This window comes from Zophobas morio, unplaced genomic scaffold, assembly GCF_036711695.1.
Source record: "Zophobas morio isolate AGI-343-1 ecotype UQ-CSIRO unplaced genomic scaffold, CSIRO_AGI_Zmor_V1 ptg000004l, whole genome shotgun sequence".
Classification (NCBI taxonomy): domain Eukaryota; kingdom Metazoa; phylum Arthropoda; class Insecta; order Coleoptera; family Tenebrionidae; genus Zophobas; species Zophobas morio.
Window position 1 is genome coordinate 19,627,398 of NW_026972109.1, and position 27,374 is coordinate 19,654,771.

Consider the following 27,374-nt stretch of genomic DNA (forward strand, 5'->3'; position numbering starts at 1 on the left):
GGCGCGAAGCGCCCTGCCTTCACCAAATACCCGACGTTACATGTACGCGTGTTGTTGACTATAAAAAGTTAGGTTATGTTGGAAACGGCTTCCCATTGAAAAGTGGGAAATTTAACAATTTTTTTGTGGCAAAAGTAAGGATTTCTACAACATTTGAAGGTGAGGAACGTGTTCAGGGGGTGCTGTAGAAGAGTTGTGTGCAAACAGTTTGTGCGAAATCGTGAAGTGCCCTTTGTAAAATTTTACCTTTTTATATTATTATAAGACTTCTTAATTGCGCATGATGATTGGTTAATTTAGGTAACAGTTATAATTCGAATCTTCGGCTCTGACCGACTGAATTGTGACAAATGACATATGACAGTTGTCTGTGATTGACATTGGCAGCACAAAACACTAGTAACAGTGAGAACATCAACATCAACACATAAGACGGCTAGGCTTAAATTTCATTGGTTGATTCAGCGGCAGCAAAAAATTTTTGCAGCCTAAGCAGAAATTTTTTTTCCTGTCAAGGCAGTGAAGTAGGACTTTGTATTTATCAATTGAGGTATGCAATGACCCGTATTTCTGACGTTTGAAGAAAAAAGCATTTATACTCCGCCGGAGTATAAATATGTGAAAATCATAGTGGTTGACAACCATAGTATAGTAACCATGGTAAGTGAAATCAAGGCAATTCCTTAATGAAGCAAGAAGATAGGAAATAATCATTTCAAAAGAAGATTAATCGTTTGAAAATAAAATATTGTATTTCATTCGGAGTTTAAGTGACTTCATGTGACTCGTATGGACTTAATTCGCCTCGCTATCGCTCGGCGTTTAATCGTCCATACTCGACACATAAAGTATCACTGTCAAATTAAAACTCCTAAAGCAGCTTTCAACACGAAAGGGTACAGGTGGTGGGAGTGCGCAGAACATTGTTTTGGTTTGGCCTTACAAATATCGAGCAAGCAGTGGCAGCGGCGATGAATATTTCGATTTTGAAATATTAAAATATTCTTGCGGTTAATAAAAATATCACTTTTCTATTTTATTAGCGTTGACATTATAGAAAAAGAATTTAAACAATTATTAGTGCTGTATTTGATGTATGAGTTGAATAAAAAAGTAAGTAAAAGAAGTAAAAAGGTAATTTTTAGTGAGCAATAATAACTGTTAAATTACAGTACAGTCGAAGCTCTAGTTATAAACGACAATTATACTAGAATATGAACTGTGATTATTACTTCGATGTTAAAGACAGAAAACGTTAAGCCTTATTATAATCCGACTTTACGGTATCGATAAATTGTGCCAGAAAATAAAAAACCATGTAAGGACCCAATTCGAATTTTTAAATTTCAAATGAATTTCGCGCGCGCAAGAAACAGTTGGTAAGAAGAAGAAGAGAAGGTTGGCAATCAACCACACCAAGAAAAAGAGGCATGCGCAAATGTTAGGGTGTTTTTGTCTCGTGTAAGATCAGTCACTTCCCTCTGATCGCTTCGAACAAACGGCCGACTTCCTTTCGAGCGCTTCGAGCAACAGGTTGTATTTTTAACTGTGACTTATTCTGTGCCTTTTGCTGTTGTGTTTTGTTTTTCCAGTGTTGATCCGTTCCATTGGAAAACCTAGCAGCCCCCGTTGAGCCATTGGGTGTTCCTGATTTCTCACCGTTCTTACGACGAGGTTTTTGTGTTCCTTTTGGCGGTAAGCCGTGTCAAAATCTTCGCATCTTTGGAGAGGTATGTTTTGAACACGTTTTCGACTGGGTCCTGTTTCGCGGCGAGTTTCAAGTCCCGACGATGCTTCTGACCTCGTGACACATCGACGCGTGCGCTTTTTTCCACTAATCTCGTTTTTTTATCTTTCATTTAAAATCCATCGCAGTAGGGCTTTACAGGAAGTGATTTCTAGTTCGGGCCATGCTTTATTTAGCTATATTTGTGAAATCTGTATTTTGGATGGCGGCAAACGAGTTGTTATTTTCACCGTTCTTTGTTCAGGCAGCGGCCATTTTGAAGCGTCCATTTGTTTCTTTTAATCGAGCACATGTTTTAACTGAATCTATTGAACAAAATAACAACATTGTGGGTCATGGGGGGACGTGCCTTTATTCTTTGGATTTAGCACATCGTTTATACAATGCCACAGGATTTATCGTATTTTTGCATCGCATATTTGCCTATTATTTGGAATGACGAATTCGTCCAACGCCATTTTGCAACTGCAGATTGTCTGCCATGTTTGTTTATGTGTTTTGTTTGGGGAAATGTATGTGTAATAATGGCCCACAATGCAGCTAAATAATTTCACGTTTGAATTTTAACCAATAACTTGACTGGACACGAATTAATATTAATCACATGTAAATCTGTTAACTTTACAATCTTTCACCTCATGCAATTTGTCTTTGTCTCACAGTTTTAGCTTCAGTAATTTTCTTTGCTGTATAATTTGAAGTGAACGTAAATTTCCATGCTCTGCAGTTCTGACCTAACATGATATTTAATTTGTACAAGCTTATTTCACACCAGATCTTGTTTTTTTAAATCTTTGCTAAGTTTTGCTCATGTAAATATTTTGTTGATGAAAGTCTTTGTCCTGCAAATTATCTGATGTCCAAATTTAATCTCAAGTAAGAATTATTTGTTGTTGAATTTTCGTAAGAGTGTGTGGCGAATTTAAATGTTGTGTATTGCTCTTTGTTGAAACTTTAACACTTGTTCGGTTGTCATTTAATATTAGAGTCATAGAGTTTGAACATTTAAATGGAATTGAAGGTAAATAACACATAACTCGTAGTGTACGTGGGGCGCGCGACTCCTTCTCAAACTGACGGGATTAATCGCGTCACCTGCACAAGTCCGCGGGTGTTGTATAGCTTCAGGGGGCGATCGCGGGTTTTTAACGCTGCCGGTTTCGTGATAGCCGGGACCCCACTACGGATCTGCGATCGTAACCGCCTCGTTTCGCAGGGCACGTTCGTAATGGAGAGATGCGTGTGAGCAGGCGTTGGTGTAGATAGAATCACCGTCGTGGGGGAGAACAGTGACGATCAGGAGTCCCAACCTCTACTTGCGCTACAACGCCCCCTCTGGGTATTTTGCTGTGCTCGCAAATGAAATTGATATATTTTGTTCTATATTTTGTTCGATCGCCACACTCTCATAATGATTCGGGTTCTGCCATCCAATTTACATATGTGTAGGCCTTGTATTTGTTCGGTTTTCATATGTGTATGTCTGTCAATTCGCGAGTGTTTTCGTTCACATATCTTAAGGTGTTTGACATGTAATACGTCGGTGAATAAAACCCCAGGGGGTTTTGGGGAATGAAGACCGATGACACCTTGGCCCTGCGGACTCGCCAGAAGGGCAAATCGAGCCTCTGTTGTCGTTCTTCGTTTCTTTTTCCCCCTTAGGAAGGCTTTTGACCAACCTAATCTTGTCTATTATTTCTGGCGCTCTCGACCGTGTATGCACTTGTATGAAAGAACTTCTTCCCGCCATTTTTCAAAAACAAAAAAAAAAAAAACACACAACGTAGGTTCTCATTTGTTAGACGATCACAGCCAAGGCCAAACTTTGAATTTGTGAATTTTTCGCGGGCCTTTCAAACTGTTTCAAGGTCAATTTTGAGGCGGGAAGTTTGGGTTATCACAACCATGTAATTATTTATAGTCATAGGTTGCTTATTCTCAGAGTTTTAAGCCCGCTTTTATCTAAAGATTTAACTGTTGATTTAAGACTAGTCGACTATAAAATAGTATATGATACTGGTTTATAATGAGGGGTTCGTGAAATTTTTTACTCATGCTATAATCCCTCATATTATAAACTCGTTTAATAATTAAAAATACCAAATTTTGTGTGATAGATTATCATAATTTATTGTTACGTAAATCTATTTTTTTAACAAACAAATTAATTTATTTTTATTAAATGGTTGTCTGTATTCTTTTGTAAAACTTGCTCTTTTTACTTCCCAGCGTAAGCAAAGGAAGTATTGTAATCGAGTCCGTCGGCTGACTCTCTACTTTTACGTTTTCTCGATCTTTCATGACCCCTAGAAGACGAAGAAATAGGTCTCCCATTTCCGTCTGTCTGTCCGTCTGTCCGTCTGTCCGTCTGTCCGTCCGTCTGTCCGTCTGTCCGTCTGTCCGTCCGTCTGTCCGTCTGTTGTCCCGGATTTTTATTAGACAGATAATCTCCGAAAGTACTCGACCGATTGTTGTGAAATTTTGTACTTATATTAAGAATATCATGTAGATGGTAAAACACTAACCAAAATTTGTCTAATCATCCCCACCACTAATGCGATGACGTCACTTCAAAATTGTACATAGTAAATGGGTTTTCAATTGTATAAAATAACATAGTCCTACACATGTAGTTTACAACTCTGAATCGACTTTTCACCCGAAACGTCCAGATTTTTGGAAAAAAAATCAAAATTATAAAACAATATTTTTAATCTGCTAACCAGAATGCTTTGAAATGTTGCAGATGTTTTAAGGCTATAAAGAGCATCATAAATCTTTAGTCAAAAAATATTTGCTTATCCCCTCCAAAAACTTGATGACGTCAGCTCAAAAGTTTGTGGAATAAATCATATCTAAAATGTACAAAATATGATGAGTCTGTACTTGTGATCTATCACTCCATTCATATTTTTTGGATTTGCATATACAGGGTGACTCAAAAAAATTTATGAATGCGTAAATATATTTTATTGATTTAATCAGGAACTACAAAACCGAATGCTCTGAAATCTTGCAGATGTTTTAAGGCTATAAAGAGCATCATAAATCTTTAGTCAAAAAATATTTGCTTATCCCCTCCAAAAACTTGATGACGTCAGCTCAAAAGTTTGTGGAATAAATCATATCTAAAATGTACAAAATATGATGAGTCTGTACTTGTGATCTATCACTCCATTCATATTTTTTGGATTTGCATATACAGGGTGATTCAAAAAAATTAATGAATGCGTAAATATATTTTATTGATTTAATCAGGAACTACAAAACCGAATGCTCTGAAATCATGCAGATGTTTTAAGGTCATAAAGAGCATAATAAATGTTTAGTCAAAATATATTTGCTTATCCCCTCCAAAAACTTGATGACGTCAGCTCGAAAATTTGCCGAATAAATCATATCTAAAATGTACAAAATATGATCAGTCTGTACTTGTGATCTATCACTCCATTCATATTTTTTGGATTTGCATATACAGGGTGATTCAAGAAAATAAATGAAAGCGTAAATTTATTTTACTGATTTACTCAGGAACTACAAAACCGAATGCTTCGAAATCTTGAAGATATTTTAAAATTATCATAAGCATGGTAAACTTTTGATCAAAACGTATTTGGTCGTCCCCCCTAAAAAATTTATGATGTCACCACAAAATTTTGCTGAATAAATCCTATCTAAAATGTACAAAATATGGTGAGTCTCTTCTTGTGATTTATCATTCCATTCAAATTTTTTCGATTTGCATATACAGGGTAACTCAAAAAAATTAATGAATGCGTAAATTTATTTTATTGATTTAATCAGGAACTACAAAACCGAATGCTTTGAAATCTTGCAGATGTTGTAAGGTTATAAAGAGCATAATAAATTTTTAGTCAAAATATATTTGGTTATCTTCTACAAAAAACTGATGACGTCAACTCAAAAGTTTGCCGAATAAATCGTATCTAAAATGTACAAAATATGATGAGTCTGTACTTGTGATTTATCATTCCATTCATATTTTTGGATTTGCATATGCAGGGTGACTCAAAAAAATTAATGAAGGCGTGAATTTATTTTATCGATTTAATCAGGAATTACAAAACCGAATGCTTTGAAATCTTGGGAATATTTTAAAGTTATTATAAGCATGGTAAACTTTTGTTCAAAATGTATTTGTTCATCCCTCCTAAAAAAATTGATGACGTCACCCTTAAATTTTGCTGAATAAATCCTATCTAAAATGCAAAAAATATGATGAGTTTGTACTTGTGATTTATCATTCCATTCATATTTTTTAGATTTTCTTAAGAGGTGGTTCAAAAAAATTAATGAAGTCAATTTATTTTATTGATTAAATTAAAGGCAACACTTATTATTAGTATTACACCCCAACCAACCCAATTTGGTAGACACAAAATTTGTTAAAGGAAAAACTCGGTTGAAACATAAGAGGGCCACGCTTATTTACATCGACTTTAACATTACAGACCTGCATTTGTTTTATGCGGTCACTTGGTTCCGCGAATGCGAAATAGACATGTTTATAATCAACCAATTGTGAATTTCACCGTCAAGAATTAAAATAAAACGCAATGTTTTATATAATAAGCGGAAGTCGAAGCAATAAAAGCGATGGTCGTTTTGTTTACAGTTTCTCTGTTTGGCTCTTACGTATGCTGTTACGCTTGTCATCTTAAATTAAGAATGTTTATACATAAACGATTTTCAGTTGCCCCTCATATTACTAGACAGCGGATTTCTGTCGGGCTACGTCACGATTATAGGGGGGGACGTGCTGGATTCCATAAATATAATTGACGATTTATTAATCAAACGGCTAAGTAAATGAGAACGGGAATTAACAGCAGAGTGCAACGAAACAACGTTATTCTAATCTCAAATAAACGAAGTGCAGTCCGCAACGGCAATGAATTCGCATCCCGTGCGAGCCGTACCGAGTTTGGCCTTGCCTAGCCCGACAGAAATCCGCTCTCTAGATATTACACACCGGCGCCGTATACGTGAGTAAATTGTTTCGTTATTTTATTGATTATAAGAAATCAATATTCAAAACGACCCAATTCATTTTCCCGAAAATTTGGGAACACAATAATTTTATTCTTAGTATTACACTACATCTATCCCAACTGATATACGTGTCCTTGCAAAAATGTTGATGACGTCATCACAATTTTTTTTAAATTCCCACTACAAAAATGTAATGAGAAAAAAAAACATAATAGGCATGCAGTCGTCAAGTTTCCGACAGCGAGGGAAGTACTGTCTAAACTCTTTAGACCAATTTTTTTAATTGTTTTTGAAAGAAGTACAACTCAGCCGAGCCTCTCTTCTCAATGCATCGATGTTACGCCACTGATGGCCCGGCTACAAATCGCGCAACTTAAGCCCCGCCCCTGTACCCTTTCGTGCTGAAATTACTTCTAATAAAATAAATATCTATTCTTGTTACGAAAAAACAAACAACGACTTGAAATGCAATAATACTTTTCACAATCGCACGGAAGAAATAGTTTTGTATGACACGTCAGTTAGGCGACAGGTCCGTTAGAAACGCCAACTATTCAAATTCATTCGAAGTGGCGATTCCTATGCAAAATTTTTATTTTTTTTTTAATCTTTTAGCCGTCTAATTTTTTATAAATTCTCTTACATATAAACCTTGTGCCGACAATAAGGTACACGTAAAAAAAAGAATCGTCCAATTCGGTGCAGCCGTTCTGAAGTTATGAGCGTACATACATTTCGGCGATTCATTTTTATTAATATAGATTTCGAAACTCAAATCGCCAAAAAAAGCACTCTGATACACAGAAAAGATATGAAAGAAGCTATTCACGTGTTTATTTTCTACATAAATACCCACACTTTTAAATAAAATGCGAAAATGTTAAGATTGTCGCTTATGGAGCTTCACGGCGCTTGTCAAACGCTGAGTTCCCGCCACAATATGACGTCACGTGTTATTGGCTAATTACAGCATACAAATTCAGTTGTGCTCAGTGTGCTCAGTGGCGTAACAATCAAACTGCGGGCCTGTGTTCTACAACACTGTGGGGCCCCTAATGAACAGCGAAATAAAAATATTTAAAAATACGAGTATAATGAGTAAAGTATGAGTAGATTGCAATCAGGGCTTTCGTTTTATTAAAATCATTCTACCTGAAACACTGAATTAAAAAAATAAAATACAATAATTACCTGAATACATATAATTAAAATATATACAATTATACATATTAGAAACTAGCCGACCCGGCAAACGTTGTTTTGGGATTTCTAGTGAATATTTTGGTAGTTCAATAAAAAATTAAATTAAAATAAATACATATAAATATAATTAAATTAAATTATAAAAATTTATCGTACGACAATGATTATATTCAATAGCCATCTTGCAACCCTATTGCGCATCTGTGGATGAAAGCAAAGATACTCATATCGTTATTAAAAAATGGGAGTTGGTGGTAGAAGGGTCAAAATTTAGGGTTATATGTATTTTTTTAATGCCAAATCTTAAAAAAATAAAAAATGTTGTCTAAAAAAATAAAAAAAAAATTTTTGGGCCACCCGTATCACTTAGGGGTATAAAAAATTGTTTACTAGACCTACCGAATATACATAAAAAATTTCATAAAAATCGGTCAAGGCGTTTCGGAAGAGTTTGGTTATTATAAACACTGGGACACCAGAATTTTATAATAGATTATTTTAGAACAAATTTCATTACCATAAAAAAGGTTATACTGAGTCGACCTTAAAAGATAGACATATGCTGTCGCGGACTTTTTTTTAGAACTTTTAGCGGGAAACAATTCCATCATACAGGATTTTTATGTAACTTTAATCGTTTAAGCAGCGTAGGCAACGGCAGCTGTCAAAGGAGGAATAATTTTTCCGTTTTTCCGATAATTTTTCATTGCTGCTCCGCTCCTATTAATGTTATGTACCTTCCTCGATAAATGGACTATCCAACACAAAAATATTTTTTTAATTCGAACCAGTAGTTTCTGAGATTAGCGCGTTCAACCAAACAAACTCTTCAACTTTATAATATAAGTAAGTATAGAAGTATAGATAAAAATGCCCATTTTTTTTTATCTCAAAATTGTTTTCATCTTGCAATGGGCAGAAGTTGATACAAAATTTAACACATCCAAGCTTCTAGCAGTTTGATTTCCAATTGAGAGATTCAATGAAGATAATCTGCATTGGCCCATTGTGTTTCTTAAAAAATTTGTAGCCATCTTTAATTTCGAAAAAGATCTTTCCGCTGAAGCCACCGAAAGAGGTATTGTACGAAAAGTGAAACATGCTGTGATAATTTCAGTGAAACTAGTGTAGGTAGGTCATTCTGTAATAATTTCCCAGTCCAGTTTTTTTGTACTTAAAAAATTAGTTGTAACATACATCAGATATATTTTATTATTCTAAAAGAGCACCACAAGTACAAAATTAAAATAATTTTGAAAATACGAAAGTTTTCATAAAACACAACTGAAACTGAATTTTTTTTCACGTCTTATTACAGCATGAAGTTTCACTGTAGATCTGAGGACAAAATTTAAGCCTTTCCAGCCCTTTGCAGCAAAAAATTCGTAAATAGCAATGAACCATCGATCTTGGGATTACCGCACATTTTCGAATTTTTTATTTCAGAACGTAATTTGGGCAATAATATAAAAAAATCTAATAAAAAAAATGTTCGTCTGACCGGACCGGGCCCCTTGAAGCAGCGGGCCTGTGTTCCGGCGAACACATGGAACACCGGTAGTTACGCCACTGAATGAGTCTGCTATTATTCTCTAATCTCACCCCATCCCCAAAAGTCTAGCGTAACTACCGATCATTTATCCGCGCATCACTTGGAAAGTGACCTACACCACTCTGACCTACTGGTGCTAATCTAATCTGACTGTTCGAGAAACTTACGAACAATATGACATGTTCCTAACAAAACAGCTTTTTGAATTTTGACAATTATTATTATTATCATTAATAATCATATTATTATTAATATATTTTTTTTGTATAATTAATGATATTATATTATAGAAATCGTATGTAATTTTTGTAGGACAGCATATTTGACAAAATGACGTCACTTTTATTCTGCTGCTATCAAAACACTTGCAAAAGCGACGAAACTAACAACTGCACAGTAACAGAAAACCAGATAACGTTACGAGTGAGATATTCTATTCTATGGACAGTAATTAACGATCGCGTCGCTTCTGTTTACTTCTGTGGTCGCTGTTGTAGCATCGACGTATCGACGTTCGACTGCCTGATCGACAGATAGTTTAGGCAAAATGTTAGACGGCAGTTTGTTTTTGTAACTATTTCTATTTAAAAGACTTAAATTTAATGTCTGCTACGTAGTTTTATCGCTGCAATGGAATAGTCATATCGGAAAAACACGTCATAAATTACCATGGAAGAAAGTGGAGTCTTGTAAGGAATAACCTCAAAAATGAAAATGAATAATGATATTTATCATGAAAAACAAGTGAGAGAATTGTGTGCTTTACACGCTCTAAACAATTTATTTCAATCGAAAGATGCGTTCACGAAAGTGGAGTTGGATGTAATTTGCCACTCATTGTCGCCTGACAATTGGATCAACCCCCATAAGTCTGTCCTGGGACTTGGCAATTATGATATCAATGTGATAATGAAGGCTCTTCAGTCCAGGGGATGTGACACAATATGGTTTGATAAGCGCAAGTGAGTTATTTGTTGTCAAAGTTTCAGTATATCTAAGTTGTGATTGCAGAGACCCCAGTTGTTTGAATTTCAAAAATATATGTGGCTATATTTTGAACGTGCCAAGTGAGTATAAAATAAGTTTCATCACATTACCCTTACGTAGACGACACTGGATCACGATTCGGCAGCTGAATGGACTGTTTTATAACCTAGATTCGAAACTAGATGTCCCACAAGTGATTGGAAGAGTAAAGCACGTAAAATATTTTTTATTGAGAAACTGTAATTGTTTTGTAGGAACCGGATCTCCTGAACTATTTAAAAGAAGAACTAGACTGCCGAGATAAGGAATTATTTTTAGTTGTAACTAACAACATAGGCAAGGACCAAGCATGGCTGAAGAACCAGGCAACTTATAGCAATAACTTACAAGAACGCGAGGCCGAAATTCTACAACTCAAAGATATAACAAGTGATGAGGTCAATGTTACCATCAACCCCTTATGTAATAATAAAACAGAGTGGTCATAATCAAACATTTACTCATTTGTAGGTATAACAAAAATTGCCATCATGTGTTCAAGTGCTTGATGTAACTTTTATATTGTGCTTTTGATGGAACATACCTACATGCTAACTGTACATAGGAAATAAATCAGTCACCGTCACCCCAAGTTTCACTGCAATTACCATTCCTTGGTAAGATAAGTCTTTCAGAATCCAAGCGTACATCATCTAGACTTTTATACACTTGAATCCGCCTGTCGGCACTCAGTTCCCGCTGGCGCCCCCAAATCCAAATCAGATCGGTGTGCGCCAACCCATAGTTAGTGCACGACCATAGAACTGCGTAACTATCATAATCCGTGTCGATGACTTGATAAGCGCCAGCCCCCGGTAAATACTGACCCAGCATTCGAGGTAACTTTGTAACCACCTTATACGCCAACTTGCTAGGGTCTCGCTTCGTGGGCGACGCCAGCCCTTCACTGACCGTTAAAGTCCCTGACCTAAAAACCCAAATGTTTGGTTTGCGCAATCCAAATCAACTCTCACCATCTGCTTCTGGCTTTCACGTCAACCTCTAGCTGCCCTTTGGTGTTTTCAGTCAAGTCAATGCTCACACAACTTGAGACCACCTGTGCAAGATAAAACGAGCGCTCGATTTCGTACCAGCGTCCTGCAAACTATGTTTTACGTGTATTGTTTTGTGGTAATTCAGCTGACTCATGTTATGGATAGTCATAGTTAAAAAATAAGTACTAACCCGGCTTAAGTTGAAGTTGTCCATGTAGGCGAATTTGGGGCATTTTCCGAAACCCGAGCACACAATTTGTTTGAGGAAAATGGCAAAAAGTAAAATCGACGCAGTACGACGTTTTTCGATCATCACCATTTTAATTTTTGATTTAGCATTTGAATCGTTCTATTTGTGTAGCATTAACATAGAAGCGGAGGAAGGCATCGTAATAACCGGGCCGATGCTAATGAGTGAGGTGAATATAATTTTCAGTGCTGCGATTTGCCGAAAGTTTTGATTAAGTCAGTAAGACTGGTAATTTCGAAGACAATTCGCTTTACTGAATAATTGGGAGTAAGGTCGGTGATACGTGATATTGGAAATTTTAATTTGTAGCATGGTTTATTGCGTTTTTCGGCAAATTTTTAAGTATTACAAACAAAGGACAAATACATTTTTTCTTTCTTAGCGTAAGCTAAGGAAGTCTTGTAATCGAGTGCATCGGCCGAATTGCCATTTCCATGTTTTCTCGAGGTGTCGAACTCTAGAGTACGAAAAAAAGTAGTCTCCCGTTTCCGTCTGTCAGTCAGTCAGTCAGTCAATCTGTCTGTCTGCCTGTCTGTCTGGTGTCTGTATCCATTTTTATTAGACAAGTAATTTCCGAAACTACTGGACCGATTGTTGTCAAATTTTGTATGTATATTAGGAATACCATGTAGATGGTTAAATGCTAACTAAAATTTAGCTAATCATCCCCACCCCTAGTGGGATGACGGTCATCTCCAAAATTTATAATAAAAAGTTTTTTGAAATTTTATAAAATAAGGTAGGTACCTACTCCTGCACCTGTCGAATTGTCACCACAGACATCCAGAATTTTTGGAAAAAATTCAAAAGTGAATAACAATATTTTGTAATATAACTGTGAAACTGCAAAACCGAATGCCCTGAAATCTTGTAAATATTTTAAGGATATCGTAATCATGGTATATCGGTAAGCAAAATTTATTCGTTAATCCCCTCCCAAAAAATCGATGACGTCATCTCAAAATTTTGCTGAAAATCCCATCCAAAATGCGCAAAATATGATGAGTCTGTAGTCACCATGCGATTAGGCAACCAGATATACAGCTATCAAAATCACTACGCGCAAGAGCAGAACAGCCAAAAAGAAGCAAAGTAGACGGAGGAGCAGGGGAAGCGCTCTCTCGCAACCCAGCTAGGGATGGGCATTTCCATAGATGGGCATTTCGTTCATTTCGTTCACTTCGTTCACCGTTCACTTGGTTCTTAATCATTCAAGGCTCAGGGATCTATTGATGAATCATTCGGTCTTTCGGCTCTTCGGTCAATGGTCTTGGTTTCTCTTTTGCTTGAATCCGATCACTTTATAGGGAAGGTCATGCTCAGAACTATCGCATAGGTATTCGAAAAAAAAACCCCGGCCCATTGCTGTCTTTTTTTTTCTAATACTGCATTGTGTGATACGTCAAATTAAATCGTTTGAAATATACTATGATCTAATTCAAAAAATTAATGATTTAGCGTCTATTTGGTTTTGTCTACATTTAATTTTTTTTAACCTTCAAACTACCGGGTGGGGTCCAAATGGGCCCCATTGATACATTTTCCTATTTTTTCCCGTTATTTCTGGTTTAACAATAGTGGTATTTTTAGTAGCTTCGATTAAGGCCTTTTGCTATGCATTCAAAAAATATCAGTTGTATAGGTGTAACAGTTTGTTACAAAAAAAAAAAATTTGTCTCTTGGGGTCCGCATGGACCCCACCTGGTTCTTTATGTTGCCATTTTTTTGTCTATATTTTGGAGATTTTGTTGCACCTACAGGTCTTATTCTGAGAATTTAGTCTTACAAAAACCATTGTTTTATTCTTTACTAGTTTATAGGCGGCGTTGCAGTTTTGATACAGACTTGCAGGTGTCAGTGTGACAATGTAATCACTGTAAAAAATTAAATTTTGTTTTATCAATGGCACGTTATCAAAATCGATATCAGTACAATCCCCCGGACGCTGTTTCGTCTATATAAGTAGCAGGGACAGAAATCAAGAAATTTTTGCATTTCCTGCAAAAGATTTGTTTGCTGATAAGTATTAACAAACGAGTACGTGTTGATTATGTTTATTAAATTGCTTACAAGTTTTACGTCTTACCTACTCGACTGTCAGTCTCAAAGAGGCCGAGTCGTTACAAGAAATATCCATGCCTACGCTACGCGCAGTCGCATTTCATAACGTCTTACTATTGACCTACTTCCTACTTAACCTACTGTACACTTAACCTACGCCTTAATTAATACATTACATATCCCCCCATTTAAGATTAGTACATTTAAAAAAAAAAAACCGAATGCGCCTAATATTAATTCCTAATCTCTGTAGCGTGCTGGGATGTTACAAGAACGCTTTGGTCTATCGCGTACCGGAATGACTGGAATAGGATTGGGTTGCGGTTCGAGAGATGGTGTTTGTTCTGGTAGTGGCGGTGTGGCTGACGGCATTGTTGGTTCCCCAGGCATCTTCCTTTGTGGTACTTCTTGGTTTGTATTCGCTGATTGTACTGTCTCTGACTTGCTGTCCTCAGTGCTTGGTGCTTCAATTCTTTTTCTCATTTGGTCAACGTGTCTCCTCCATTTTTGTCCATCTGGTAACTCGCACGTGTAGTTTCGTGGTCCCAGTATGTCGATGACCTTTGCTTCCTGCCAAGTTTTGGTATTAGGCTTCCGATAATCCCGAATCCAAACTATACTTCCCTTCTCAAATGTTGGAGAATCTCGACCTTTATGGTTAAATTGCCTTTCTGTGTCTCGGTTTGTGTCAGGTCTCATTAAGTTGAGCGTCGTGTGGAGATGTCTACCCAGCATCAATTTCGCTGGCGTTTCATTCGTTTGACAGTGCGTGGAATTTCTATACCAGAATAAATACCTGCTGACAAGAGTGTCTGTCGAAACGTGTCGGTTTCTTTGGTCTAAAAGCGCTGCCTTGAAGCCTTTCTTAAAACTCTTTACTGCATTTTCTGCTGCTCCATTTGTCTCTGGTTTGTACGGCGGTCCGGTAACGTGCCTTATTCCATTTCTTTTTAAGAAAATTGAAAATTCCTCGGATGTGAGCTGTGTGCCGTTGTCTGACACCAAAGTCTCTGGAATTCCCCATCTTGCACATGTTTCCCTGATTTTGCTAATTGTTGCAGCGGACGTGATTGAGTTCATTTTAAAAATTTCAGGCCATTTACTATAAGCATCCAACATAATGAGGTAGTGGCTGTTATTAATCGGTCCAAGGAAATCGATGTGCACTCTTTGCCACGGACGCGTTGGTCTATTCCACGGAATTGGGATCGCTTTCTGACGTTCCCTTGCGACTTTATTGCATGGAATACAGCTACGAGCTATGTTCTCAATGTCCTTGTCCAAATTCGGCCACCAAAAATAGGCTCTGGCTATTGATTTCATTTTGACAATATCCAGGTGACTGCTGTGTAGTTCCTCTAACAGGTGGTGCTGCAGCTTTCTGGGCACAATTACTCTGTAGCCCCACATCAGACATCCTTGTTCGCAGGTTATCTCGTCTTTCCTCTGGACGAACGGTTTTAGGAAATCGTCTGTTTTTTGCTCTGGCCACCCCTCAGTTACGAACTTTACGATCTTACTCAGCGTGGGATCACGACGTGTGTCTCGCGATACCGCGGTGTGTGTGACTGGCATTCCCTCTGCAATCACTAGGTTGAGGTGTGTTGTCTCTGTAACCTCCTCAGACTCACCTGGTGTTTCTGAGTACAGTGGATGTCTTGACAACATGTCAGCTACACTGTTCTCCTGGCCTTTGACGTATTTGATTTTGTATTGGAATCCGGACAGATAGAGTGCCCACCGTTGGAATCTAGCTGATGCCATTTGTGGTATTCCTTTTTGCTCTCCGAAGAGGTAGATTAGTGGCTTGTGATCCGTGTGTATTTCAAAGCTATGCCCTAGAAGATATGTCCTGAGTTTTGATGTCGCCCAGTAAATCGCCAAAGCCTCTTTATCAAGAACCGAATAATTGCCTTCTGCCTTGCTTAGCGTCCTGGAAATGAAGGCTATTGGTTTCAAGTCCCCATTCGTCGTCTTGTGTGATAAGATGGCTGCAATTCCATAATGTGAGGCGTCCGTTGATAGAATTATCGGTCGTGAAGGGTCGAAGTGCTCTAGTACCCTATCTGACGCTATTTCTTGTTTGATGAGGTTAAATGCTTTTTCGCAACCCTGATCCCAAGCAAATTTCCTGTCGCTTTTTAACAGCTCGTAAAGAGGCCTCATTATTCCCGCAAATTCTGGTACAAACCTGCTGTAGTAATTTACTAAGCCAACAAAACTCTTTACCTGCCGCACATCTCTTGGCCTGGGTGCTTCAAGCATGGCTCTGATCTTGTCCTTGTTGGTTTTTAAATCCTCTCTTGAGATTACATATCCTAAGTATTTTATCTCATTTTTGCAAAATTCGCACTTTGATAATTTCAACACAAAGCCTGCCTCTTTCAGCCTTAGGAACACCTGCCTCAGGTTGTTTTTATGCTCTTGCCTGGTCTTTCCAGTGACTAGTATGTCATCTAAAAAGTTGGTCACCCCTCCGAGTCCGCTTAACGTTTGTTCTAATGTGCGCTGAAATATTGCGCTTGCTGGTACGATCCCGAAGGGGAGCCTATTTACCTTGTATAGACCCTTGTGCGTGCTCCATGCCAGTAATTTGGCTGATTCCTGGTCCACGACTAACTGATTGTATGCGTCGCTTAAGTCAATCTTGGTGAACGATTTACCCCCATTCAACTGCATAAATATTTCCTCTATTCTAGGCAAGGGGTATTTCACCTCTCTGAGATGCCTGTTCACCGTCACTTTGTAATCGCCACAAATTCGGATGCTACCATTTGCCTTTAATACCGGAACAATTGGTGTCCCCCAATCTCCGTGCTCAATGGGAGAAATTACACCTTTCTCTTCCAACCGCTGTAGTTCTGCTTCCACTTTTGATTTATAGGATAAGGGTAGGGCTCTAGGTTTATGATAAATGGGTTGGGTGCTGTCGGATTTTAGTTCTAGTATAAACGTCCTGTGCTTGTAACATCCCAATTGCTCTGAAAATAGATTATTAAATTCATCGGCAAAAATTTTTGTATCGGCGCCTAAGCTATTAATTTCACAATCGTTATTTATTAATGTAAATTTGAATTTACTTAAAAAGTCCCGGCCCAACAAATTGTTGTCCCCTGTCTTATCTACTACATGAAATATAAAATCATTGTGTACCACATTTTTATACCTTAACGTAGCCTTTATGTAGCCCTTATTGGCAACAGTATCTCCCGAGTATGATTTTAATTTAAGTCTGCTTTTAAACAATGGACATGCAGTCTTAAAATACTGGTTATAACACTCCTCTGTTATGACGGATAAGGTTGCTCCACAGTCGATCTGTATTGGCAACCTCACATTGTTTACACTAACCTGCAGCTTCATTGGTTCCTCCACTTGAAAGTCTAAATTAAAAATTTGTGCCTCTTCAAAATCTTCTTCCGCTTCTATGGCGTTTTGTGTAGCTCTTGACCTACAGACCTTGGCTAAATGACCCACTTTATGGCAAGAGTTGCATTTGTACGTTGCGTATTTGCACCTCTGGTTCCCTGTATGTGCGGCTCCACATGCTTTACAAGACCACCTCCTTGGATTGTTCCCATTTCTGCGTCCTTCGAGTACTCCTGACGTGTTGTTTGCGTTGCCCGAAAATTCTGGATTCCACCTTTCTTTTCGGACCAGATTAATCTCCTTGTCAGCCTTGATGGTGGTTTCTCTCGCTAGTGCGATTTCCAAGAGATTTTCTAGTGACTTGCTCGGCTTTTCCTCGCACAGTCGGTCTCGAATTGGGCCCTTTCGCATACCGCACACGAATTTGTCTTTGAGGACGTTCCCCAGGTCCGTACCGAAGTCGCAATTCGTTGAGAGATTGTGTATTCGCACGTGCCAATCGTTCACGGTCTCTTCTTCCAACTGCTTCGCGTCGTAGAATTCTAACCTCTCTCTGAAAACGCACGTGGTCGGAGAAAAATGCTTCTTCAAGTGGTTGCAGAGCTCTTCGTACGTCTTGTCTTTAGGGGCTTTTGGTGTGCACAGGTCTCTGAGTATCTTGTAAGTATCTTGGCCAATTAAACTGATCAACGCCGCTACTCGCTTCTTAGATGCTTCCGTGTCCTTGATGTCATTTATTTCGAAGTATTGCTCGAGCTGTTCTTGGTATAAAATCCAGCTGTCCACACGTGGATTGAAATTTTGTATCGAACCAATCATCTTCGTTGTTCTTCTTTTTAATCCTCGTCGCCAGTGATAAGTATTAACAAACGAGTACGTGTTGATTATGTTTATTAAATTGCTTACAAGTTTTACGTCTTACCTACTCGACTGTCAGTCTCAAAGAGGCCGAGTCGTTACAAGAAATATCCATGCCTACGCTACGCGCAGTCGCATTTCATAACGTCTTACTATTGACCTACTTCCTACTTAACCTACTGTACACTTAACCTACGCCTTAATTAATACATTACATTTGCCGAGATCATTCTACTCATACCGTTGAATGTCAGGAATGCTGGAACAAAAAACTGTAACGAAAAATGCTTATTTAATATTGTTATGTAATTTTTTTAACTTGGTTGTGTTTAAAATTAATAAACAATTTGGATTCGCCAAAATTTTTTTATTAATTCTATAATTTTGGCTAAATAAGGCCATGGGGTCCAAACGGACCCCACCCGAAACGATGTGTAATTTTTCCCACCCGGTAGTTTGAAGGTTAATGCCTCCCATTTTTTTAAGGATTCATGTAACGATTTTTTCCTGAATTCTGTGATGTAAAAATAATAATTTAATATTTAAAAAAAGTAACTTGAATTTGTGGACTCAAATAATTGTGTTAATAAATACATCAATAGCACTTTTGACACAAAAATTAAATTCGTTTTTATCACAGCTTCCAAGCAACTTTTGAATAAAAAAAATAATTTATTGGATCTTTCGAATCATTCGGTCGTCGCCCTTACGATGAACAATGTAGGAGCAGATTTGTTTTGTTTCCTTTTATACCTTTTCCTTACGTTCTAATGTGATGAAGCCGTGAAAAGTCACGTTCATTGACTATATATATTTTGTACCTTTTTTACGTGGCCATAGGGATTTTTTTATTAATAACACTAGTTTACAAGGTTTTATATCCAAAGACAAAAATAGTTGAATTTGGGTTCGGGGAATTCAAATCTGAAAGCAGAAAAAATCCATCACGTCAGGTTTTTGAGATATTTATATAAACATACCCCGTATTTCTTTGCTTTTATACAACTATTGTAATTTTTTTATTTTTAAATATATATGTATATGAACATATTGTTCTTTGAGCAAATTTGTATCATTTTAAAAGATCATTTACGTAAATAAATAACATGAGTCAATTTTTCAAGCTACTAGATTGTCACCAATGTTTTATTTAAAATTTTTCAAGTATTGATTTTAGAATAATTGGTTGCTTTTGATTTTTCTACGGGAAGTGATAATAAAAATGTGAGGTTGGCTTCCCAAAGATCTTTCAAAATGATATAAATTTGCTCAAAGAAATACAGGTTTATCTTTAAGAATAAGGAAGTTACAGGGGTTGTATCAAATAAAAGCAACACCCAGTATATATTTATAAACATTATGACGGAAAATTAAAAATGATTAACACTAGCACTTCTTTTATTGACAGTACTGTCAGTTTCCCTTATAATAGACCAACAGTAACACATTTTCGTCCCAAAAACCTTGATACCTTCTTTTAAAGCATATTTGAAAAGGTCTTCCCGCTTTAGGTACTATAATTTTACCATAAACATAACAAAACTGATTTGCACTTACTTTGCACGATCTCGAAGACATTTTTTATGCGACAATGGTGCATTAACATGAATCAGTTTAACACTAACGTGAAGGTAAAAGCAAAGTTCATTATTTTGGATTTATGAAAAAACCTGACGTGATAGGGATTATCCGTTTTTGGATTTGTTATCAGTAAGAAATTTAGAATGAGAAAATATTTTGTTTATTTTTGGATATGAAAAAAAGTTTAAATTTGTAAACTAGTATAATCATTACAGTAGTAAATAATAATTCTTTATTTACATTTATTTTTTTAGTTTCTAATGTTCAGACGTTTATGAACATTGTATATTAGTTATCGTCATAAATTGTCATTTTCGTTCCCGGTTCCTAATTTAAATTCATACTACTGGAATTAATCTGTCGGGAAAATTTATGTTCTTAGTTAATTCCATAAATAGCATAGCATGTGCTCCTAGTATTGGATACAGAACATAGAACTGTGCTGGAGCCATGATTCAAAGATCCAACGGAATCAAGATCCAGTCGAGACAATGTGAACGGTGAACGAGTGAACGAGTGAACGAAATGAACGAAAGAACGACTAGTTTGCGTCGCGAACGATTTCGGTCACTCGTTCATTCGAACGACCCGTTCAATTTGATTCGTTCGTTCGCGAACGACACATCTCTAAACCCAGCACCTGAAGAGTGAGGAAGTACAGTCCACCAGCGCTTCCGCGACATACTTTTATATTTTTTTCATAATTTTTGTTATAAGTTAAGTGTGCTTTTCGTAGTGAATAAAGCCTTGTTAAAATTACTACAAGTCTATACTTGTGAATTATCATTGCATTAAAAGTTTTTAAATTTCTTATGCAGGGTGACTCAGAAAAATGAATTAAAGAGTCAATTTACTTTAGTGATTAAATCAGGAACGGCTCACTCCGTTTTCTCGAAAATTTGGGAGTACAATACTGTTATCATTAGTATTACACTACACCTATCCAAAGTTATATATACCGGGCATTTTTTTTTAAACTGAACATAGGCCTATGTTCAGTTTTAAAACGACGCTGTCAATGCAGGAACATTGTTGGTTGCATAACCACGAGAAATCGTTTGAGTAAAGCAGAGCTTTTTCACCGAAACTACAGCGTGTTATGCACATGTTCAACAATAAACAAAACCATAAATACGACAAAAATTTTATAAAACAAAAACTAAATTTTATAACAAATATTCGAAATGACCGCCTCCCTGTTCCAAGCAATAACCAAGTCTGTGATGGAATCCTTGCACTGATTTCGTACGAAATTTGGATTCAACTCTTGGCAAGCTCTGACTATTCGTTCCTGTAACTCCTGAATTGTTTGAATTTCTACGTGATCATAAATTGTATTATGTAGGTGTCCCCAGAGAAAAAAATCATTCCTTCAAAACTTTTCGAATTGAGAATCTGGAAATACCGAAGTAGTTACTCATTTGCGTTATGGTGGATATTGGTTCCTCTTCAGCGTAGCATAATACGTTTAATTTCATCTCTTCGGTTAAAATGTGACATCTCCTATTTCTTTGATGATGGCTATTGACGACACATCCTCTTGCATTAAAATTTTTAATTATGTTCCAAATTGTTGCGAGAGACGGAATTGACCTAGTGGGTACTGTATTGAAAATAAATCCCTTACAATTCGCATGCTACTACCAGCTTGGTACCATTGCAGTATTTGAATTTTTTCTTCTGTCGAATACATTGTGTGCAAGCAGTTTTGACATTTTAGAAAACATTTCAAAGCATTCTATTTGATTCTACTTTTTTAAACGATGGAGTTGTTGTAATGTTGGTTGCATTACAGTTGCAATTGACTGCGTCGTTTTAAAACTGAACATAGGGATATGTTCAGTTTTAAAAAAAATGCCCGGTATATACGTCAATGATAACTTTTGGCCTCGCGCCAGATTTAGGCAACAAGTAATGGGAGAATATGAAAACCACATCCTAGCCTCAAACCTGTCATATCTGTGTTCAAATTTGTATTTATGGTTGCATCATTTACAAACAAGCGAATGCTTGACGTTATAGTTTAAACTGTTTTCGTGTAAAAGAAAGAAAAAATGGTATGAATCAGTTTATTCAGAAACAATTTTTTGGAATTAAAACAGCCACATAAGAGGCTGAAGAAATTAAGATAATCAAAGAGAAAAGAAAACACAACTTAAAACTAGGAAAGCTTACTTCGTAGTAAGTGCAATTATATTCTATGAACATTTAATACTACTATACAACACCAAAGTAGATTATTCATATTTCTTATGAAGTTAGAGATTGCAATTATTAACAAAGTTGACAACATATGGATAAAGTTAAATATATATCTTTTAGTCAAAAGAGGTGTCTGCATAATTTGTTACAATGTGTTTGCAGGTATATTTGTACAATGCAACAGCTGCTGCATTCACTATCCAAATGTAATGTATAAATAATGATTTGTCTGGTGTATGGTGCGGTCTTAAAATTAGGTATTTTTACTATATTTCAATTGGATAAATATTTTTACACATATTTGTAAATTCTCGTGCTTTGCCAGTTTTAGACGTAGGAATTTTAATTATTAGCGTATCGTTTTTGTCTTGAATGCCGTCATTCTTTCTCAATTTATCCATTCCACATGCTCCTACAACTTGTAATAAAAAATAAACCTAAAACATAATGATTTATAGATAATGTGATTGACCTTGTTTCAGATCACCTTTAACATCAGGTACATTTAATCATGGGCTTCTGTTAAAAATTTTGGTAAGTCTTCTCTTGTAAATATATTTGATTTCTTGGCAACGTAACCTATATTTTTTGCTTGAAAACTTGGTGTACTTAGATATATCTATGCTGTTTTTTATTAACAGTGTTGACTTTAACTACGACTATGCACCCAAAGTGTTAAAGATTTCACAGAATTTGCTTTTCCAGCGAAATACTCGTATGCAATGAGGTGTTCTCCATATATTTCGCATGGTTGTTTCTGCGCCAAAAAAAAAAATTTTCATACCGCTTTTCATAAACTGTGGTTGAGTTTTTGGGTAATAAATTTGATATATTATCTGCCAGTTTTTGCAAGTTCGGTCGAATGCATGTAAAGTTCTTGTCATTATAGCTATCCATCTCTATTTTGCAATTGCTGCAGATCTTTCTGCAAGCAAAAATATTATTAAAAGTGCCAAAAAATAAGAGGTATGCTTCATACTTTCATTTAAAATGGGCATGTAAGCTAATAATCTGTTCTGTAATAATAATAAGCTTATTATAGGTTATGTAGATACAAGAAAATTGTTCAAATTCTTCCATTCCGCATACTCCTACAACCAGGTTCGAATAAAAAATATACCTAAAACATTATGTTTTGTAGACAATGTGATTGACTTTCTTTGAGATTACCTTTGACATTAGGTACATTAATCACGGGCCTCTGTTAAAAATTTTCGTAAGTTTTCTCTTGTAGAGCGGCTTTCAGCACGAAAGGGTACAGGGGCGGGGCTTAAGTTGCGCGACTTGTAGCCGGGCCATCAGTGGCGTAACATCGATGCATTGAGAAGGGAGGCTCGGCTGAGTTGTACTTCTTTCAAAAACAATTAAAAAAAGAGCAATTTCTACAAAAGAATACAGACAACCATTTAATAAAAATAAATTAATTTGTTTGTTAAAAAAATAGACTTACGTAACAATAAATTATGATAATCTATCACACAAAATTTGGTATTTTTAATTATTAAACGAGTTTATAATGTGAGGGATTATAGCATGAGTAAAAAATTTCACGAACCCCTCATTATAAACCAGTATCATATACTATTTTATAGTCGACTAGTCTTAAATCAACAGTTAAATCTTTAGATAAAAGTTGGCTTAAAACTCTGAGAATAAGCAACCTATGACTATAATTATATGTTTTTTTATTTTTTGGCACAATTTATCGATACCGTAAAGTCGGATTATAATAAGGCTTAACGTTTTCTGTCTTTAACATCGAAGTAATAATCCCAGTTCATATTCTAGCATAATTGTCGTTTATAACTAGAGCTTCGACTGTACCCTAATTTAACAGTTCTTATTGCTCACTAAAAATTACCTTTTTACTTCTTTTACTTACTTTTTTATTCAACTCATACATCAAATATAGCACTAATAATTGTTTAAATTCTTTTTCTATAATGTCAACGCTAATAAAATAGAAAAGTGATATTTTTATTAACCCCAATAATATTTTAATATTTAAAATCGAAATATTCATCGCCGCTGCCACTGCTTGCAAGATATTTGTAAGGCCAAACCAAAACAATGTTCTGCGCACTCCCACCACCTGTACCCTTTTGTCTTGAAAGCTGCTCTAACTATATTTGATTTCTGGGAAACATAACCTATATTTTTTGCTTGAGAACTTGGTGTACTTAGATTATATCTATGCTGTTTTATATTAACAGAGTTGACTTTAACAACGACTATGTAGCCCAAAATGTTGATTTCACAGAATTTTCTTTTTCAGCGAAATACTCGTATGCAATGAGATATTCTCCATATAATGTTTTCCATGGTTGTTTCCAGGGTTGTATCTGCACCGAACAAAAACTTATTACAGGTTATGTGGATACGTGGTAGATACACATTGTTCGCTGCCATAGAATGTCGCTGCACTTCACGAAATCCGCTGTTGCCATGAAAGGTTGCGACGTTGCAAGATTACGCGCAAATTTAGTTAATAAATTATATGTGTTTCTAATAACTAATAAAAAAGGTTAACAAAGTGTATAGAATTACTGCTAAACCGAAAAACAATTTATAACCTTGTAAAATGTAATTGTGGAGCTAGATAATACTAATATGACAACACCGCATTTAATTTCTATGCCGATTTTTGAACATAGAAAAAGCACATTACTGCGCGATTTCGAAAAAAGAAACATTACTATTTTATAGCAGCTTTTAACCTCTCTTTTTATATTTCTCCAAGAAAGGCGTACATGTCAATTTTAAAATACCAGTTTAAGTTGGAGTAATAAATTTACTTTTATGTGTGTACAGGCACTTCTACAATTAGCAGTACAAGTTTTTGTTAATCTCTTAAATTATTTTTCTACTTATGGACCCAATTTGGATATTTGTTTGAGGGTGTGCTTTAAATTTTAGAAATTAATATCTTGGAACGTTATGCATCGTTTCCATACATTTTTGAGCTTCTGTTTTATCTTCTAATCACTTGGAATTTCATTTCCAAAAACAAAAATTGTACTTGAAGTGATAGATATGAAGCTCATTATTCCGAAACATGTAATTATAAGGTCAAATGTTACTATGCATGAAATGTATTATTTGATATAAAGTAACTTTTGACATCGCATTCTTTAGATTTTTTTCATGGGTACTTTACAGTTAATAGTATCACCATGAAATTGTTTCTTAGATTTGTTTTTTTCTTCCGGTATTTGAATCACAATTTGATATTCTTAAAACAACGACAATTAATTTAACTTTAGCTTGAGTTGTGAACCTGAAAGTTGTTTTGTATGAATTTGTGTGACAAAAGTGTACTAAAGACGAAAATAATTACTTATACTCTTTTACAATCATTAATTACATTTGTAGCAATTTTTGGCCTCTCGTATTTTATATTATTTTATCCAAGAAACAAGCGAAATTTGAAAAACCAGTTTAATATTTTAATGGAGTAGTAATTATGAACCCAAATGTTGCTATGGATAAAAACTATTATTTGACTTAAATTAACTTTTGGCATCACAGTCTTTGGATTTTTTTCGTAGATACTCCACAGTAAACAACATAATTATAAATCTGTCCCTTTGATTTATTAATTTCTCAATCCGCCGATATTCGAAAGACGATTTGGTATTCTTAAAACAAGGGCTACTAATTTAATGTTTCCTTGGACTGTGGGCCTGAAAGTTGTTTTGTATGAATCCATATGGGGTCAAAGTGTACTAAAGATGAAAAGAATGACTTCGTTTATAGCAACTTTTGGTCTCTCGTGTTTAATATTTCTCCAAGAATGTTTTTAATTTTGTAAGATATTGGGCCAATAAAACATATACAGACAACATTATTTGCAATTCTTCCAACCACCTATGGATTCATAAAATATCAACTTTTGCATCTTTAATTGAAATATTGTTCAATTCTAATCTAAACCATGAAAACTATAATAAAGAACTTCAGTCCATAAAACAAATCGCAATAAATAATGGATTTAAAGTAAAATTAATCAACAATCTAATTGACAAAATAACATACAAAATTAAAAAAAAAAACAATGTTGCTCGTTGTTCAAAACGGACCATGATGCTAAGGAAGACATAGGTAAATATTATTCTCTGGATTTTATTGAACAATATCTTACAAAATTAAAAACATACTAAATAGAGTGAATAAAAATGTTAATATTTCATTTAGAAAAATTAATTCAACCAGAAATCAGTTACTGAACAACAAAGATAAAATTACTTAACTAGATAAAGCCGGAGTCTATCAATTACAATTTGAATGTTGAGATTGTGCCTTAAATTTTACGAATCCAAGTCGTGAAAGAATACACTACATGAATTTCACTGGTTTGTGTTGACTACATTTTGGGTTTCCAATTTTAGATTTATTAATCTGGTACTTCGTTCCAAAAACAAAATTATGCCTGTAATGATGGGCTAATTACGTGTTTTCACATATACGAAGTGCACGAGTCCGAAAGTTACCTAACATGCAATTATGAGGTTAAATGTTGCTATGGATGAAAACTATTATTTGACTTAAAGTAACTTTTGGCATCACAGTCTTTGGATCTTTTTTCATAGGTATTTTACACTTAACAACAACATCATGAATTTATCTCTTAGATTTATTTATCAATCCACCGACATTTGTATCACGATTTGGTATTCTTAAAGGGCTACTAATTTAATGTTTCATTGGAGTGTGAGTCTGAAAGTTGTTTTGTATGAATCCATATGAGGCCAAAGTGTGCTAAAGATGAAAATAATGACTTCATTTATAGAAACTTTTGGCCTCCCCTGTTTTATATTTCTCCAAAAAGGAAATCCATTCAAAATTTAAAATACCAGTTTAACTTGGAGTAATATTTTTTTTGCGGCTGCGTGTATAGATGATATTCTTATAATATGCAGTACAATTTTTTCTTAAATTCTCAAATTATTTTAAGTAACTTAAGACCAGGAATTTAAAATTTAATTTTCTTTATAATCAGAAATACGAGGGTACCATACAAATACAATTTACTAGAAACAAACTTAGTTAATTGGTTATTGCAACGACAACGTTAAATAAGAATGTCTAGTAATTTATAGTTTTAAGATTTGTTTGTACATTTTATAGTCTCACGTCATCTCTATTTAATAATTAATTGATCTCTAGTGTTTCTAAAGCTCGTAAATGACGGTTTCTGACTTGAATGTGTAATATTTTTGAACCTTTCTCCGCACTAAATGAATGATTGTTGAATTTGAGTGGATGGCCAAATTTTGACGTAGAGTGATCATTCACCCCTTCTGTGAATTTCAAGTTTTCTTCTATCCTTTTCCTTATGTGCCTATATGTTTTACCTACGTATGTAGCTTGACAGTTGTTACCTTTTAATTGATAGACCCCGGCTTTACCTAGTTTAGTAATTTTAACGTTGTTGTTCAGTAATTGAATTCTGATTCAATTAATAATTGTTCTAAAAGAAATATTAACATATTTATTCACTCTATTTTTTATGTTTTT

At 35.5% G+C, this 27,374-nt stretch overlaps 3 protein-coding genes and 1 long non-coding RNA gene across 6 annotated transcripts; 1 reads left to right on the forward strand and 3 right to left on the reverse strand.

Annotated features, from left to right (window-relative positions):
• Positions 1 to 9,996: 9,996 nt before the first annotated feature.
• LOC135144897 (josephin-like protein) lies at positions 9,997 to 11,127 on the forward strand. Of its 2 annotated transcripts, XM_064077035.1 has the most exons (4): positions 9,999 to 10,085; positions 10,133 to 10,477; positions 10,527 to 10,707; positions 10,757 to 11,127. In XM_064077035.1, the coding sequence occupies exons 2-4, from the start codon at positions 10,224 to 10,226 to the stop codon at positions 10,988 to 10,990; spliced, it is 669 nt and encodes a 222-aa protein (XP_063933105.1). In that variant the 5' UTR covers positions 9,999 to 10,085; positions 10,133 to 10,223; the 3' UTR covers positions 10,991 to 11,127. The 2 variants fall into 2 exon arrangements, with proteins under 2 accessions (XP_063933099.1, XP_063933105.1); XM_064077029.1 differs by having other exon boundaries at positions 9,997 to 10,477.
• Positions 10,982 to 12,570, reverse strand: LOC135144913 (apolipoprotein D-like). Its single transcript, XM_064077045.1, has 3 exons — positions 11,727 to 12,570; positions 11,516 to 11,646; positions 10,982 to 11,469 (listed from the first exon to the last, which is right to left on the reverse strand). The coding sequence occupies exons 1-3, from the start codon at positions 11,853 to 11,855 to the stop codon at positions 11,115 to 11,117; spliced, it is 615 nt and encodes a 204-aa protein (XP_063933115.1). The 5' UTR covers positions 11,856 to 12,570; the 3' UTR covers positions 10,982 to 11,114.
• A 1,254-nt stretch (positions 12,571 to 13,824) lies between these two features.
• On the reverse strand, positions 13,825 to 18,283 carry LOC135144923 (uncharacterized protein K02A2.6-like). Of its 2 annotated transcripts, none has more exons than XM_064077065.1 (2): positions 15,479 to 18,283; positions 13,825 to 15,427 (listed from the first exon to the last, which is right to left on the reverse strand). In XM_064077065.1, exons 1-2 carry the CDS (start codon positions 18,033 to 18,035, stop codon positions 14,088 to 14,090), a joined length of 3,897 nt encoding a protein of 1,298 aa, XP_063933135.1. In that variant the 5' UTR covers positions 18,036 to 18,283; the 3' UTR covers positions 13,825 to 14,087. The 2 variants fall into 2 exon arrangements, with proteins under 2 accessions (XP_063933135.1, XP_063933127.1); XM_064077057.1 differs by having other exon boundaries at positions 13,825 to 15,436.
• A 3,603-nt stretch (positions 18,284 to 21,886) lies between these two features.
• On the reverse strand, positions 21,887 to 23,113 carry LOC135135591 (uncharacterized). Its single transcript, XR_010281611.1, has 4 exons — positions 23,028 to 23,113; positions 22,837 to 22,977; positions 22,345 to 22,782; positions 21,887 to 22,294 (listed from the first exon to the last, which is right to left on the reverse strand). It is a non-coding gene; the product is annotated as an uncharacterized LOC135135591 (long non-coding RNA).
• Positions 23,114 to 27,374: the final 4,261 nt, after the last annotated feature.

Excerpts from the sequence above, each read along its gene's own strand:
- LOC135144923 (XM_064077057.1), bottom strand. The coding sequence starts at position 18,035 with ATGATTGGTTCGATACAAAATTTCAATCCACGTGTGGACAGCTGGATT. Across the intron at positions 15,437-15,478 it reads ACTGTACTCAGAAACACCAG|TGATTGCAGAGGGAATGCCA; the intron begins GTGAGTCTGAGG and ends ACCTCAACCTAG.
- LOC135144897 (XM_064077029.1), top strand. The coding sequence starts at position 10,224 with ATGAAAATGAATAATGATATTTATCATGAAAAACAAGTGAGAGAATTG. Across the intron at positions 10,478-10,526 it reads ATATGGTTTGATAAGCGCAA|AGACCCCAGTTGTTTGAATT; the intron begins GTGAGTTATTTG and ends TTGTGATTGCAG. Across the intron at positions 10,708-10,756 it reads TCCCACAAGTGATTGGAAGA|GAACCGGATCTCCTGAACTA; the intron begins GTAAAGCACGTA and ends ATTGTTTTGTAG.
- LOC135144913 (XM_064077045.1), bottom strand. The coding sequence starts at position 11,855 with ATGGTGATGATCGAAAAACGTCGTACTGCGTCGATTTTACTTTTTGCC. Across the intron at positions 11,647-11,726 it reads ACAACTTCAACTTAAGCCGG|TTTGCAGGACGCTGGTACGA; the intron begins GTTAGTACTTAT and ends CGTAAAACATAG. Across the intron at positions 11,470-11,515 it reads GTGAAAGCCAGAAGCAGATG|GTCAGGGACTTTAACGGTCA; the intron begins GTGAGAGTTGAT and ends TTGGGTTTTTAG.